Source organism: Plectropomus leopardus, chromosome 2, assembly GCF_026936395.1.
Source record: "Plectropomus leopardus strain MGB_pleo_1.0 chromosome 2, ASM2693639v1, whole genome shotgun sequence".
Taxonomy (NCBI): domain Eukaryota; kingdom Metazoa; phylum Chordata; class Actinopteri; order Perciformes; family Serranidae; genus Plectropomus; species Plectropomus leopardus.
The window spans coordinates 20,030,911-20,048,386 of NC_142177.1; the positions used below are offsets into that span (position 1 = coordinate 20,030,911).

The 17,476-nt window shown below is 40.1% G+C and overlaps 1 protein-coding gene across 2 annotated transcripts; it reads right to left on the reverse strand.

The window, feature by feature from the left end:
* Positions 1-13,445: 13,445 nt before the first annotated feature.
* On the reverse strand, positions 13,446-16,774 carry LOC121951120 (PAK4-inhibitor inka2-like). Of its 2 annotated transcripts, XM_042497350.2 has the most exons (3): positions 16,575-16,774; positions 16,433-16,466; positions 13,446-14,552 (listed from the first exon to the last, which is right to left on the reverse strand). In XM_042497350.2, exons 2-3 carry the CDS (start codon positions 16,448-16,450, stop codon positions 13,569-13,571), a joined length of 1,002 nt encoding a protein of 333 aa, XP_042353284.1. In that variant the 5' UTR covers positions 16,451-16,466; positions 16,575-16,774; the 3' UTR covers positions 13,446-13,568. The 2 variants fall into 2 exon arrangements, with proteins under 2 accessions (XP_042353284.1, XP_087943723.1); XM_088087597.1 differs by lacking the exons at positions 16,433-16,466; positions 16,575-16,774 and adding an exon at positions 14,976-16,407.
* Positions 16,775-17,476: the final 702 nt, after the last annotated feature.

A 17,476-nucleotide genomic window follows, 5' to 3' on the forward strand; every position in this document is an offset into this window, starting at 1 on the left:
CAACAAGAGAAGTTTTGTTTTGGACCAAAAGGAAAGAAGATACATTAATTGTTTGTATGAAATATGTGAGGAATTAAAACCACATTGTTCACCTTTTGCTGGGTTCTTACTTTTTCCAACATCCAAATCCTGACATTGGGTCTCATGAGGGAAGTGATATACAAACAAATTTCTTCTTGTTTATGTTCGTATCCATGATTTGCACAAGAACAACATTCGGCACAAGAGTAGATTTGGATGGTTAGGAACGTTTGGTGCGTCTGGAGGTGCATCAGGATTTGACTTCTCTAATTTTTCTCTTAACATGAACTTAAGAGGAAAATACAGGGGAAATTTAAGACAATGTTGCTGCATTGCTAGTGAATTTAGTTGGAGGATGGAGGCATTTGTTCTCTCACATGATCATGTAACTTCACTGCCTGACCCCTCGCTTTGCCCACATGATGGCATGCCCTCATACCCACGATCCACCCAGCTGATCCTCACTGATACATGGTTTGAACTTTGGTTATACAACACTGCTTTTTTGACTTTTTAACTTTTGCTCTCCATGAAGAATGAAAGCACTTACTAAAGGTTTGCCAACGACAGTGGAGCCGTTTCAAAGAAATCGGTGAACCTTAATCACTGACTGCATGAACATCTGTTTTTAATGGAGATTTCTACACTGAAACCATAAACTAGTCCAAGATGACCAACAGTAGGGTTAATATTTGGAGTCACACAGCAGTTTCTCTTCACTCCAACATATGAAAAATAAATCTCTGAAAATGTAAACAAACAACCCGTGGGGTATCATTATGATTAGAATTTGTGTGACTGCATGACCTCTGTGGACCTTTCCTCTCATTTTTCTCAACATTGTTATTAACACTCATCCCGCCCTGGCATACATCAAGACAAGAGGTCACTAAACAAGTTCAGCCGTCATAACAAATTATCCATAGCCAGACACAGTGTGAGAGAGAATCAGCCATGACCAACTGGTTCGACAGCACAGTAAAGCAAAGTGTGTGCAAACAAACAGCAAATCTTTTCTAACAAATACCTGCAGGGGTCTGTTATGATGCGACAAAGTTACAGTGCAAGAGTTTATTATTTTTACTGCAGTGAACTGAAGGGATGTCATACGATAGAGAAGAAGAGATGGAGAGGGATGTCAGCAGGAAGTGAAAATGTCCGAAGAAAAAGAGGAAGCGGGAGACTGAGAGATCTTTGAGACCACACAATGTCTGCTTTCTGTCTGTCCCCTTAGCGTAGCCCAACTTAGACTGAAGAAGGACTCTATTGTGGGGACATCTAGGGAGGGTTTTCTGTCTGGAACAGCAGAGGGACAGTTAGTGGCATGGCCATGCTGTGGAGCTCCACAGGAAGACAACTTATCAAGGTCACTCTTCTGACCTCGATTTCCTGCTTACCAGAATCACCAATTGTGCGACGAAGCAGCTCACAGGCTTGTCAGAATTCTGATTACAGCTTTCCCACCCAGGCGCTCCACTTTGACTCACATCCTAAAGTTTTTCATTCATCACTCTGCTGGTATTTTATTCCTCGTCAGCATTTGCTCCTTCCCTTCCCTCGCATCCTCATATTGCAGGATTTATGTCTCCTCTCTCTACCTCCTCTTATCTCTCCACACCTTGAGTTCATCCGACTCTGAGCCAGGCGAGCCCTCTCTCCCACACTGCTGGAGTCTGTGATGCTTCCTGTGTTTGCGATTTTTGGAGCAAGACAAGCATTACATTACTTTGCCGGGTTTTGAACATCAATCACATGAGCAACATTCAGACAAGAATGATGGAGAAAATATGAGGACAAAATTGGCAACTATGCATCAGTCATTTAAGGCCTGAAGGCAGTTTTTAAAGGATGACTCAAAATTGCACCTTTTTCCAAGTTCTTTGAATAGGAACACCCACTCAGCCATTAGCAAAAAGTCGCAACATAGGTTAAAACACTGATTATAATAATAATAAATGAAAGGACTTCCTAAAAAAATATATCAGTGTAAGTGTGTGCTGAATTAAGAATATTTTCACTGCCTTACATCTGCCTTCAGACAGCCTTTTCCGGAGGAGACCTGACACAGGTATATCAATATGTATCAATTTCAATACCCTCTTAAAAGTCACCTAATCCCTTTGACAAAAACAATGATTTAATCTCAGAACACAGGAGTTGCTGGTCTACTGCTACCTGAATCAGTTAGTTTGTTTGTGCTATCTGTTCATTCATCCAAAAGTCTCATCCAAACTTGTCAAATACTGTTGCTTTATCAGTGAACCTAAACATCAAAATATTGACATTGTGGGAAGGCATGTGAATTCATGCTCATTAAATGCATTGTGTTTTTTTAAAATGCACTTCTGTTTTCACAGGAAATGCACAGCTTCTGTATGTTAAACGATTACAGTCTTTTTCAAAATAAACATGCACCAAAGGCAAAGCACTAATATTGTAGGTTTACTTTCATAAGTGTAGGCAACAAAATCTTTGTCTAGCCTCCAAAAAAAAACATCATGGCTTGGCTTAATAAAAGTACAGTTGTTACTTAAATAAAGGTTATGTGACAGACATCATGTGACATCCATCTCTAGCACACTACTGTTATTAAAATATCTGGACTGACTCTTGGTTTCACACAGAAAAGAAACAGCAGGCTACTGGGTAAAAGTCCTGACTTTGTTTGACCCATCCACCTCCCCTCCCACCCGGCCCATATGGACCTTCTCACTGTTTATACTACAGCTGTTGCCCGCTGCATCAGAAACAGTGTGTGTGTATCATACTGCTGCAAAGGGTGCCTCTGTGCGTCACTGTATGATGCCAAAGTCCACTGACCAAGCATTGGTATTTGACAAGTTGAGGGTGAGAAAATGTTGATAAAACATGCAATTCTCATTGAAGCTAAATCATATGTACTTTGTCCAAAATTGGAATGTTCTGATGAAATTGGGACACGACTGAGAAGCTCAAGAATTCTAGAAGAATCTCAACAATAACAAAAAATAATGGACCCTTTAAGTAAGTCACATGCTGGATACTTTAAGTTAGAAGAAAGACCCTGTCATGCCTTAAATCATGTGTGTTTTCTCAGGAGTATTTTAAAAAAACAGCATCTTCTCATGGTTTCATGGTTCAGTTGAGATTCTGGTTTATTGACTGTAATATTCTGTCTGTTGTATCAAGGTAAACAAGGAAACAATGTTTGTGTGTGAGAGAGTGTGAATATTTGTGTTTGGCAGTGAAAGTGTGTGTTTGATTTAGCCGGGCTGTTAAGGCGATGCCTCGCCTCTGTGTCTGTAAACACACATTGGGCCGTGTGGTTTTGAATGGACTCTGAATAACCAACGAATGATGTAGAGAGTTTGTCACCACGTGTGGCTTTGGCATCTTCCTCAGGCTTTGTTTGAATAGCTGTCCTTATGGTATTTATTATAACCGTTTTATAGTTTCCAGTTTTAGCGCTGCAAAGTAAGAGAGCTGCATGATGTTAAATCTTCACATATCTGTATGAACTGAAAGAATATGAGTCTCTGACCCATTGTCACAAACAATTGCCTTTTCCTTGTGGGCTCATGCTTTTTTTAGACAAAGAAGGTGGAAACTGCTGCTTTATGAGAGCGCTGAAACATGAGGCTCTGCAAGAAATAGAAAAACCATTAATTGTCTCCAGAGAAGCTAATGTTTTTTCCGTTCTCTTTACTGTGGTGTTTTTCTCTGTTTTTCCAAGGCAGAGTGTGGAGACATCACGTTGGTAGCAGGCTGCAGGCTCTGCTATGTGAACGTGATAGCTGCAGGCTCTGCAGAGGCCTGCGTCCTTGGCACTGACGGAGCCAAATATGGGTTAACTGGGACACAACACAACACAGGCCCAAGCATGTCCCGACTCACATGCAGCAAATTCACAGTAATAATAGATGCAAATAATAGAACTACATTCCAGAGGTGCTTTTTTAAGTCAAGCTTGAAAAAAAACCTGCAAGACAGCAAGAATGACTCTTTGTTATATTACAGAAATTGAGACACAGCTCATGGAAAACCACTTCTATCATGCAAACAGTGAACAAAATATAAATGGATTGCACAAAGTGGATCATAAAAAGCAGTAGAAAGCAGATTTTCTGCAGTGAAGAAATTGATGCAGAAACTACATGGATTTTGCAGAGTGTCTATATGATTTAATTATGCATAAGCTTAATGTTCATAAAACCTTTTGTTTTCAATGTAGGAACATTTAAAAAAAATAACATTTAAAAGTCCCTACTGATACTGTTTTGTGTCACAGTTCAAAGACAAGGACCCAGGACCCAGATGAACTGAGTAAAGAGTCTTTACATGACAAAAATACAAGGATACAAAAAACTTCTCAACAAAGAAACAGGGGATTAAGTTGAGGCAGAGAAAGTGCAGGCAGGGTAAAAATCTCGATAAGAATCACAAGCAGATATCAAATGCTGGAAAGCTATGGCATGGGGCACAAAGACAATGTGGCAAAGACCTAGTGAAAGTGGACCAGTAGATATACTGGGGAGCAAATGGGGGAATGAGGAACAGGTGATCAGGTGATGATCAGCAGGTGGAGTGAATCTACTGACGAGAGGGAAGGGTCTGAGATGACAGCAGAGTTGGGAAACAATGTACAAACAAAGTGAATAAATGAATGATAAATAAGTGCAATTCAAAACCATGACAGTTTTGTATTTATGGCAAGAATTTATCAACCTCTTAAAGCTACAGTTGGTTACTTTTGGTAAAACTGTCACTTAATTCTGAAGATACATGAATGGTTTCTGATGGCATTTGCTAGAATCTACTACACACATAAAAACAGCTAGTCAGAGCCAAGGACTCTCTACTGAGGATAAGAGAGTGCCCCAGTAACGAATCCTAAAACCAAGAAGGGTGGAAAGAGGAAAAGCCACAGTCTCAAATGATGTCACACAATTTGGGCACAGCACGTGTGCAGTGAAACCTGGTCTGCAGTTGCTCGGCCTTATTGATTGACTGCCTGGCAACTGCAGACCAGATTTTACTGCGCATGTGCTGTACCCAAAAGTTATTGTTTTTTGTTGTTTTTGTTTTTTAATGGGTTTTTGGTTAGAAGCCTGAAATAAGGTCTGTAGTTAACACAAGATGAAGACACTTTCACATCTTGTTCTACCACATTAAACAGGTCTGTGAATACCAGACTCATGAACTTTGGAAATTTTATGTGTTTTAAAAAAGGTTGTTGCAAACAACTGGTTAAATGAGACTACAGAACGTCATCACATTGAATGTTGGCAACGTCAAGGCATGCATTCGTGGTGTAGCTTGTTTATAGCCTAACGCTGTTTATGTCTGGCGATTGCATTTAGGCTTTGAAAATCCTGAAAGTCGTGTTCATTTGTGGAGATTATCTTGCTGAACAGAACGTGTAAGTATCATAAACATTTGTTAGCTACAGAGTTTATTTTCTGCAATGATCCAAAATCCAAGGGAAAAACCTCATAGGTTTGATGAGGGAACCAGAGTGATGCTAATTTCTACGCTGTCGGCCTACAGAAAAAACTTAATTCCTGACGCACTTCATTAACAGAGTGTTGATTTATGTTTGATCAGTGCTGCCTAGTTTGACAGTTTGACCGCAGCTCACAAGCTGTGATTGACATGACTGACAGCTGCGTTACAGACTCCTCAGCTCTGATTGGTTGTTTTCATGTTTAGGTTTAGGCAAAAGAAGCCCATGGTAAAGCGTAGAAAAACACACACACACACACACACACACACGAAACCACACAAGGTTGTTTGTGAGACCCATACATCTCCCCACCGCCCCATTATCATCTGAAGCTTCCATGCGCGTTGCATGTGGACACAGAAGGTGGCTTTTGGCGTCACACTCGTCGCCGAAAACACTGACAGAGCAGCGGTATTTGATAAGTTCAGAATGAGAACGTGGTGAAACGTTAGATGGAAATAGAACAGTCAGAGGAGTATGACGATCTCTAGAATATGGTGACAATTTTAGAAAATATGAAAAGTTACCAACTACAGTTTTAAGGACAAAAGCAAGAAACCAGTCTGTCATTTTAGCCTCTATAATGAGGTACCGTTATTTATACAATGGGATTGTGGGTTTGCTTGTGAAGCAAGCAGTGTTGTACTAAACAGAGGAAGTAGGGTCTGACCTAAGAGGCCCTGTTTGGCCATGAGAACCAAAGCAAAGACCTCTGGGATGTTTTGCCCTCTGTCATCTCATCTGTTATGATTCCCATGAACCTTTATAGTAAGCAGAAGCAGAAAGCAGCTGTGCAGTTTCTAAATAAAGCTTGTGTGATGATTCCCCGAGTCCCCTCGTTCAAATAAGCACTGACATTTTCAATACCATCTCAGCACTTCAACACCAAAAATTCTACTTATAAGAGTCAGTTGAGCCAGATATTTAAGAATCAGCAAGAGCAGTGAATTAATGACTACGGAAATTATTTTTTAATTCTGGCCAGGTTATAATGGGGGAGTTTTACTCAGCCGTCTCATAGCCAAAAAAAAAGAAAGAAAACAAAACAGAACATTAATTACATTGAATCTGTCAGACTGCAGGCTAAACACCCCCCACACTTCACTTCCTGTCCCACTCTCTGCCAGCTGATAGGTTCATAAGAAAAACCGTCGTGTTTGACTGTCTATGCAGTCGTGAAAGGAGTCCGTCTCTTGTAACATAAACTTGATAAGTTGATTCTCTTTATCTGTGATGGAGCATTTCTATCCATGCAGTGGACAAGCTGTTAAACGCCATCTGGTTGTGTGACAGATATGGAAGCCAAACATTGCTGGGCTTCTGTCCAACACAAGTATTTTAAACTCTGCATAACTTCATGGAAATTCGGTTTGATAAAGCTTCTCCTAAACATTATTACACAATTTAACCCCTCTGCTCCCTATACGGAAATAAGTGAATATGATTTTTTGTTTTGCTTTCATTGCAACATGAAACTCAATATGAGTTGTGCAACTTGGTGAATCAGTGAACTGGAATGAAAAAACACCCAGAGTACATCACAGATTTTTCCCCTCCCAAACTTTACTTTATTTCAAATGGAAACCTGATTTCTTTGGAAGCATCCCTTCAGTCCAAGTTTATTCCAACAAAGCTGATGTAATTTTCCTCTAATTTTCCAGTGAAAATGTTTTGTAATAGGAGGAGGTTGTAGATCTACATGATAAAAGTCAGCAGCTGCCTGATGTTGAAGCTGGAGACGCTAAAAACAGTGGCTTCCTTATTTTAACAAAATCAAATATCAGCTATTGTGAAAATTTGTTTGATCTCAATTTTGTCACCTGAACATTTGTGCCTTTCACATATCTTTTCACAAAAATTTAGTGAAGGAGTACGATGGTCGATAACATCTCAACAACTTTTTTTTTTAATGATTAGAAATGCAGCAACACAAACATATGCACAATGCAGAGTGAGTTAGACAAGGGAAGATTCAAAGTCCACTGCGATGATATCTGTAAGGGCCAGGTGAGATACATTTTTAGAAGAGGACATATTAGGCTCATTGTTGTGTTCATAGGCTACATGTACTTTGGGATTCTCTAAGAACATGTTTACATACTTCAGTGCTCAAAAACACTTAATTCTTCAAATTCTGCCTGTGATAAAACACTAGTATTCACCCTCTGTCTGAGACACTGCAAGTTTTAGTGCCTCAGGCCTTTTAATGTCTTATTTGTACTTATGTCTACAAAAAGATGTAATCATGTAGATGTAATCATGAGCCAATAATTTGTGTAAACTAATATTATCTGGAATCACATGGCCAATGCAGTGATGGGACTAAAGAAATATGAGGTTGAGATAGTGTATGAGTCACAAAGCAGCAGTACAGGATTTTCCTCAAGGAGACTGGTGTTTCTGAACCATGTGAAACCAAGCGAACTTTGAGTAATTTTAAGGTGTCATCATCATGTGTATTTTCCTAAATCTGACCAAAGTAACTTACCCTAACCTAGCCTGTGTAACTTTACGTGCATAACATCATTCTTGGGGTGTTTATTCATTAGATATCATACAAACAATTGTATGAGGATAAGCTGAGCGCACGTCGCTATCAGCCCTCCTCCCGAAAAAGCCCAGTCTCCTGCAGTTAGTCACATTTCCAGCTCTCCCAAATCTCAGCATCTCTGCACCATCATTGGAGCCAGCGAATGACTATAACAAAGTATTGCGGCACTTCCTACTGAAGTGCAGCGATATTTACTCAAACTGGGGAGAAATAAACAACATCAACAACCAAGATTACAGTTTTCCAGATGTTAGCATGTAGCTACATGTAGCAGTGTAGGCTACGTAATATAAACACTTGAGTGGAGCAGATGACAATATAAAGAAATCTGTCGCAAGCTTAAGTCAGCTTGTAGCCAAAGTAGAAAAAAAGCAAAAGCCTGAGGGGTTACTTTAACACATGCTCACCTCATTATTTGAAACTCTGGCCATGTTTCTTATGAACGTCTGACATTGTAACATTATTCAGCCTATAAAACAGTTAAAAAGGAAAGCATAATAGGTTCCCTTTAAGTACACAGAGCTATCACCCTGAATGTGCCTTTTTATGACAGTTACAGGACAGATTTGTAGGTAGCGGCTCTAATTAGAGCTTGTTTCTGTCTACACATAGAAATCACAGAGATGAGCAGTTTGCCAAACTTTAACACATGGCCCATCTTCTCCTCTTGTTTACTGAGGGGATAATTACAACATGGGTGATGGGAGTGAGGGATTAGTGCGGTGAGTTCACGCTCACAGTGGCAGCCAGGACTATTAGTGAGGACCAGCGAGAAGAAAATCCTCAGCTCCGCTTTTACAGTAATTAACAGGAGATTTGTTGTGTGTCCGCTGCGTTAGACTGGGCCACCCTGTAAGCGTGCGACGCCTCAGCAGACCTGCTTTAGATCATCTTGTGTTTATGTCAACTGATGCTAAAATCTGGCCAGAGAGTCTCACTTGCTATAATCAAACTGTGGGTGGCAGCCATCGTTCATCCCTTACAGTTTGAAAGGTAAGGTATTTTATTATCATATGTTGTCGGGCACGCTGTCGAGCAGTCCTTCTCTGTGCTGACTGAAAAGTGTCTCTCTGAGGTTGTTTGAGATTCAGTAACAAAGAAATGGTTGCAGGTTCACAGGATAACACAGATGTAAATGCTGACTGATTGCTGACATTTACACAATAATAGCTCCGTTTTGAACGGTACATTTGCATTTTACAGATCAGGTGTTTAGGCGGACCACAGCTATGCCCTCGGACCCAGCTCCTGTTCTTATACCTGCTAATGAGGTTAAAGCAGTAATCAGAGAAATGAATAAAAGTAGCAGAGGTCAGAACTGAAGCGGTCTCCGGGCCACGAGGAGAAGGAGATCAAGAGGTGCAGAAGAAAAAAAAATCCAAATGTAGCTTTCTGTAGATAGGATGAAGTCACCTGAAATCACCAGTTTTCCAGAAGTCTCATCCTCGAGAAAGTGTAGAGATAAGCCTGTACAATCTGCATATACATAAGTACGGACGCTAAAACAGCCATGCTTGTAATTACTTTTTCAATGTTGTTATTGTAAGGTGATTAAGCTCATTTTCTTGATTGTGAATTTGATTTTATTTTGATTCTTGAGAAAACAGGTTGATTTCTTGAGATAGAGGGAAAGATTATCACAATATTATCACAAGAAAACTACTGTATCTCTTGAGATCACATGGTAATTATGAAGAAATCAAAAGTGAATGTCTGGTTCATTTGATTGCACCTGTTTCCAAACTTCAACATCACGGTCATAACTGCCAGGGAGGATTTATTACTCAACAGTGACTCAAGGTTTTGTTTACTGCTGTTACGTCATTAGAGCAGACTGTCTGGCGTGGCACTCCCGATCTCTCATAAACATTATAAGTAATAGGAGAAAACAACATGTTGTTTACTCATGACAGTGGGTTTGTTATCTTATTATGTCGAGATTACAAAGCTTGTTTTCTCAAGATAACAAATTAATCAACACGTAATCTCAAGATTACGCAGTTTTAAAAAATAACCTCAAGCATGGCCGTTCTTGACTTCTGGACATACCAGTGTATACTAATTATCCTCACAATTTGCTCAAACTGGTAATCGCCACAGTCTGCCTTTGTACAATGGGGTGGGGACAGGGGTGACGCCCGCATACATCACTTGCCTCCAGATCAGCTAATAGCAAATTCAGTTGCTATTCAGCAATAGCTGGGTTTCCACCAGCTAAGGGCAGTTGCTATGAGCATTTATAACCAATACGAAGAATTCAAATAGCCTACTTTGCATTCAAAATTGTTGTCAAAATTTTGACCTACTAAATACCCATATGATTTGTTTTCTAACTTGAAAAAGTGGTTTGAGTGTTGGTTACTCTTTAATCTGATCTGTCATTTGCAGACTTGTGTGTTAGCTTGAACACATCCTCCACTGAGAATCACCATCACTGATTCAAGTTTCAACCACGTGATTACAGCTAACATATTTGTATGGTGCTACAATCCAGCCCATTCTCACTCTAAAGTCATCAAAGACCATTGTTTTTGCAGTAATTTCAGTGTAAGGTATACCAAGGGCAAAAATCACCTTTTTTGGCTGTGTGATATGCCACCGGCTGGAGGCATATCACACTGGCTGGGGGCTGGACTTTCATGCAGGAGTCTGGTGTTTGCATCTTGCCTGAATGAGATGTTTTTTTCTACACCTACCCATGTGCTCTTTTTGCCTAAACCTAACCTTGGTTGTCATGTGCTTTTTTACCTAAACACAACCATGTGCTTTTGTAGCATAATCCCACCATGTGCATTTGTTGACATGCTGGCGCCAGTAGCAGCATCCCTGAACATCAACAGCAGACGCAGAAGGATACCGAGAGTGTAACAAGTAAACACAGAAGTCCACTGACAAAGCTGCATTATATGATGACTTGTGATAAGAATGTGTTGTTTAATCAGGCCTATTCTTAAAAAGCAATGTGATAAATTGTAGACACACGAAACGAAATGAACTTTAAGTATATTTGAACCAATAAACATGCTTCAACAACTGGTTTCTTGCAAATTCACATTTTTGTCATTTTAACCTCAGTTTACAGTAGTGAGGGATCAATTTCCTACCATAAATGATGCTTTACATCTACCGATCTCTATATTTCACATACATGACAGATGCTTCTGCTTCCAGACACACAGTGGACCATGCTCTGGTCCACTTGTGCTGCAGAGATGAGTAATGTCTTGGATCTATTGCTTCCCCTCTCTTCTCCTCTCATCCTCTTCTCCTGACTGATTTTCAGTCAGCTGGGGAAAGTGATGTATTGATGCACTTAAACAGCTGCAGACCACTGGGAACCAGCATGTGCTAAGAAGGAAAAAATCAGCAGTAGAGCCAGAGAAAGATGAATACTGGTTCCAGCTTCTCTTTGCAGAGATTTCCTAGTTTTCCATCCTGGGTTATAACACACTTTTAAAAACTTCCACTGCAGTGTGAATGTTATAGCTGTGTCCTCATTATATCCCACATGAGCGCTCAACAGAATGCCGCAGTGACACACCACCAGGAGACCTAGATAAACAGGCAAAGACAAACAGCACCCAGAAAGAACCATCTCTCTTCTGTAACCTCCTGTGCCCTCGGTATAAGACATGATTGGTGAGGCTGGCTGCAGCGCAGAGCATGGGAAATCCCTTTTTTGGGAAAATTCTTTATCTTTATAATGTCTGGTGTTATTTTCCCTCTGAATTGATGGACAAAGCGGATATGTAAAAGCAAAGGTGACATGATCATTAGCTTATCTTGGCGCATATGTCACCCTTTGCGCTGGTGTTTTTTCACTTTTCTCAGTGGGCCCAAAGCTAATAGTACCATTAACCAATGTGTGTGGATGAGTTGGTACCACCTGTGAGGCTTAGACCACAATAAGAGCAGAGACCAGGTTAAATGAAGCAGAGGGCTGTTAGTGAGATGTTCTGCTTCATAAAGCAAAGGGAAGAGTAAACTTCTGCTCCATCTGCAGCCAGCTGCTTTGCCTCTCCTCACCTCGTCCTGCATGGACACATGGGGAATTACCTCATTGGGTCCACAGCGCTGTGTTGATACAGCCTCTATTTCTGGTCTGTAAATAGCTTTGTCGCCCCGCTTAAAGCCTCTCCAAAGGATTCAACTTTTTGTTGAGTAAGAAAAGAACTTTTTTTAAGAACATGAATTCCTCTGTATCTGATGAGCGTGCTCCAAAATGTGCTCTAAAATGGACTTTACAAAAACAAATGCCCTTATTAGTCCTGGAATGACTGCAAGTCTGCACATCTGAGATATTATCATGCTTTCAATTTATCTTTTTTTTTTATTATACACCAGTTACACTCAGCATCTACAAACTCCGTCATGCATGCCCAGAGTATTACACCTCTAATGAAAACAAATGAACCTACATTGATTTACTTCACTGCAGAGACGGTTAATCCAGCAGCAAGGAGTTGCTGTCTAACTGTAATGAGCCGTAATGAAACTCAGATGGTTTTAGCAGAAGCTTCATTCAAGGCCAGACACCCCAGGTGAAAATAAAGTGTCCTCATGCACTGGTTAATTTTGAGATTTTGGACTATTTTTGCTTCCATAACAGGCCTTCTTTCAGATTAGTGGGAAGAAAAAGTCCAAAAGACACATAAAGGTGTTTATTTCAGTTCAGAGTTTTGATCAGATTATATATGCAAAAGTGCATTTGTAATAAGATAATGCTCCATAATATTTCTGAAAACTTGCAATATAAAAAAATAATTGTCTTATTGTAAGTAATTGGCTGGGGAGGTTTTATGGTGATGTTTATTTTATTCATTTTTTACCCAGTATACCTGTAGTGTCTTATTTTTTGCCTAAAATTTTGAAATACATATAAGCCAAAAATCTCCTCTTTAGTACCACTTGCATACAGCAATTTTCCCAGTTACATTCCCTTCTATATTCTGATGGTTTTTACAGAGGGGTTTATTCATATATTATTTATTGCCTGATCTATAAAAAATTTTATTCCTAAAATAATGGCAAAAACTGATTCACTTTTATGGCTGTTGACACTATTTTCTTTTTTATGAAGTGAAAAAAAGTATCCAAAATTGCCTTTGTTAAAACCTTTGACTATGATGTGTCAACAAAACGAAACAAGAAATTTGAACCTGGCTTTATCCAATTTTAGGATTTTTGTTCTGGAAATGTATGCAAATTGGTGTATATGTAGTTAGATAATGCACAATTTGCATATGTAAACATCAAATGTCAAGGTAAGTTTCATGATGATATCTATATGTTCAAAATTTGACCCTACAACAACTGTTGTCAGATGCCTTTTGGAAAATTTAAAATTTGATGCATGGAACACAAGACATGAATGACATAAATAAGAGTAGGTAGAGTTTAAATAATGACATCTTTATTTGCATTATCTTCACAGCATATTAAAGGTAAATAAAAAAACTGTCATATAAAAATAAAGTGACTCTGAGGATTGTCCAGTCTAATCACGGCTTTGTGTCAGACGTAGCCGATGATATCTTTGCAGATTATTGGCTGTCGGCTGCGCGATTTCATGAGCGCTGCAAAGTGGTAAAAGTCTGTGTCCATCTCATTAATGCCTGAGTGAGACTGGTGGAAAAAGGGGACTTTAGGCTGCGCTGCCACAACTGGACAGGACAGACGTTTTGGAGCGTTTGCGTTTCTGTTAACCTGAGCTGAGTCTGTGGATCTCATCCTCACTCTGTCCTCTACACTCTTAGAAAACCCTGCCAGTTTCCGTCTCATGTTGACAAAGAAACCTTTTCCCAGTCGACTTCTTGGAGTTGGCTTCAGCTCGGTGGGCTCGGGACAATCTGGCAAGTCCATCCAGTTCTGTATGAGGTCTGCAAAGCTGTTGTCGCCCAGAACCAGAGGCTGGCGGTTGCGTCCTCTGGTCAATAAAGAGTTTGTCCAGTCCTCTGGGTCACTGACCTCGAAGGATGTCCATGTCTCCAAACAGGCATCAGACGTGGATTTGGGTCGAATGCGTCCACTTGGCGCTCTATTTGTGCGGAGGCAGGCCGAAGATGACACCCGCACGTTCCTGGTCCTCCTGAGAACTACCCGTTCATCCTGCCACGACGCTTCAGAGTAACCTGAATCAAACTCCAAACTCTTCTGACTGCTGGGGGAGCCCAGGCTCAGTCTGAGGCTCAGGCCCAGCCGGCTGCTCGAGTCCTCCTCGTCGTCCTCCTCCAGAGGACTCGCCAGGCAGCAGGCAGAGTCGTACGTGCTGGCTGTACTGGCATCAGACATCCGCAGGCGCGTGCGGTGCTCTCGCTGCAGTGCTCGCTGCTGACAGGCACGTGCCACTGCAGAGTGGCGCACCAAAGCTGGGAGCTGTGTGCTGAGGGGGCGTCTGGCTGCAGGGCACATTCTCCGTAGATGTTTCAGGTCTTGCAATGACCTCATCATGTACTGCATCTGCTCCCGTAAGCAGTCGCCTGAGTCACGCAGGCAGAGCTGAGGAGGCAAAACAGAAAGAGAGTCAGACAGAAGTTGTCAATAAATCAAACACTGTGGCATCATCAGGAAACTGAACATTTCTAAGCGTTCTGATGAACTACTGCAGAAAGGCTCTAATAATAACATCAGTTGAGTAAATGCAGAGTTCGTGGGCATGCTCAGGCTTGCTCGCTGTAACTTTCAACATTTGAAAGAACACCTTTTCTCTTATTGTACTCCTGAAAGCCAGCCGACCTGCTGTTCAAAGAACAAGGCTCTTCAATGAGTCAATTTTAACACAAAGCAAATTCATCTGTCCGTTGATTTACTCGTCCACACCAACAACACAAGTCAACGCCCTGTTTTCACTGACTCAGGCGTGATTCAACTGAAAACTCAGACAGATGTTGTTACATAAAGGGAGCTGTACAAATATCTAACCTCAGCTATATCCACACACTGACTCCAGCAGCAAAGCATCTGCAGTACATCAAGGAGGGACTGGGGGTCTTGTGGATTTAGATTTAGCTACAGCAGGTCCTGCCTCTTTAAGGGTGCAGCGTGCCTGAGTATGAAATTCACCAGTGACAAACGGAGGAATATAATACTCCAGTTTCCTCTATGAGTCAGTGCGCTGATTGGTCAGAATCAGCCAGTGAGCAGCGGGGGCTCACTCTCAAACTCAAACAGGGCAAATGAGATCATGTGACGGTGAGTGTGTGAGAGTTTAAGAGTGAAGCAAAGAAAAAAAATGAGGCCCCATATTGTCCGTATGCACACATCGGATCTCTCAACAGTAAAGTATAGATGCATAATCTCTTAAAGTTTAAAAGCAAGTGCTGATTTACTACACGAGTTTGTTCATTTTGAATCAGACGAGAGAACAGCGCCGTAGCTCAGTGACACTGCCGTAAAGAATAAGAGACTGAGCTGACGGAGAGGTGAGAGATGTACGAGGAGAGGATGCAGGTTCATATGTGGTCGCGGAGGTCACAGCCAACACAAGCCAGCATAACCAGTAACCTCTGAATCTGTAATGACCTCTGTGCTCCAAGTCTATACAGTCCATTCAAGTATTTGACCCTGCTGCAAGACCTTCTGCCCCCATCTGACTTTCATCATAACTCTGCGAGATGTTGCAAGAGCTTGAGAAACTACCCAAAGTGTATATATACACATATAGTCATGAAACAAATAAAGCAGAGCATGCATAAATGAAAAAAAAATGTTATTTTAACTACTCATCAAAGCAGTTAACCCTTTGAAAACTGGCCTGATTTCCTTCAAAAACATGGGAAGAATGCAATGACCAATGAAAGAAGAAATGACCCCAAAATTTGTTTAAAAAAAAAAAAGACCAAAGAAAAGAAAAAGAAATTTTAAAAGAAAAGTATATGACCTGGAAGAAATGCCTAAAATGTATAATAATTCCGTAACATTTCTTTTATGTAATTATGATCATTATAAACATTTCCTCGATAGCTTTTTGAAAATATATTTCTAAATCTACAAATCTCTTGAAATTTGTGGAGCATTGGAGACATTTGCTTAAGGTTCAAAGGTTTAAATACTTGTAAGAGGCGTCTGTAAGTTCAAGAAAAGTGATGTGGCTCCAGGTTTCAAAGTGTTTGAGTCAGTCGGTTATATGCTGCAGAATCAAATGTCAGTATTTACTCCAACAATGCTTTAGACTACAAACTCATGAATTCACACTATAGAGGCATTTGAGCATCACTTCTGTCTGCTGCATTGGCAGATGTTTTCTCCATATGTTGGAAGACAAATAACCAACAAATAGCTAATAGTGACCGCAGTCTGATATAAAAGCACCTCCGTTTTTGTTACAAATTTTTAAAAAGCTAGATTTAAAAAAAGATTATGAAGAAAAACAAACTCACCATCTTTTCTCCTCTCATCTGTAAAACTCAAATCCTGCAAGAAAAAAATCAACCAGTTTTAGAACAAAACCACACAGACAAAATCAATCAATAAGAAATAACTACAACATATATTAAAAAAAAGTTGACAACACACACTCACTTCAAATGTCACAGCCTTTGCTAAATCATATGTCCCGTTAAAAGAGCTAAAGTGTCCCGGTTCGGTCAGGGGGGGGTTGTGGTTTTCAGTGTTGAGCGGGGATCCGGGTCTGCCTTCTTCTTCGGGGGCAGATGTGCTGCTGAGTGAGGTGTGCAGGCTGCTCTCTGCGTTTTACAGCTCCGCGCTCTGCAGCCAGTCACAGCTGCGCGTGTCCGAACCAGCCAATCACAGCGCAGCAAGCTCATGCGCAGCAGTCCCACCTCCGCGTGCAACCAAACACAACTCCAAGATGCAAAGAAAAAGCCCAAATAAAAGCCCAAATAAAGTAGATCTTGAACCTACAAAAGATACACTCTCAACTCGATGCACTCAACTGTTATTGGACATTTGCTCAGTAGCTATTATAGCACGAGACCGTCAGCATCAGTCTCATACAAGTACGTTTTTTTTTTAATTATTTAAAGTTTGTTGCTTTAAAAAAAAATAAAAATAACAGCCTACATGACACTCAGCACTGTAGTTTTTGTATTTTGAAAAATAATAATGTAATAATAATGTAATAGAATATACATATATACATATATACATATATATATATATATATATATATATATATATATATATATATATATATATATATATATATATATATACATATATACATATATATATATATATATATAAACAACAAAAACTGAGAAAGCTAAATTGTGAAACAAACATTATTAAAATACAAAACAGGCACACAGGGTAGCTTACAATATGAATATAAAATGCAAACATACAGAACTATTTATTTATTTTTTAGATATTTTTTGTACTTGGATTAAAAAGATCCCAGTTCAAGGGTTCTGAGGTCTTTTTGAGTTTGTTTTGTGTCTTGCAATTTAAATATTTTTAAT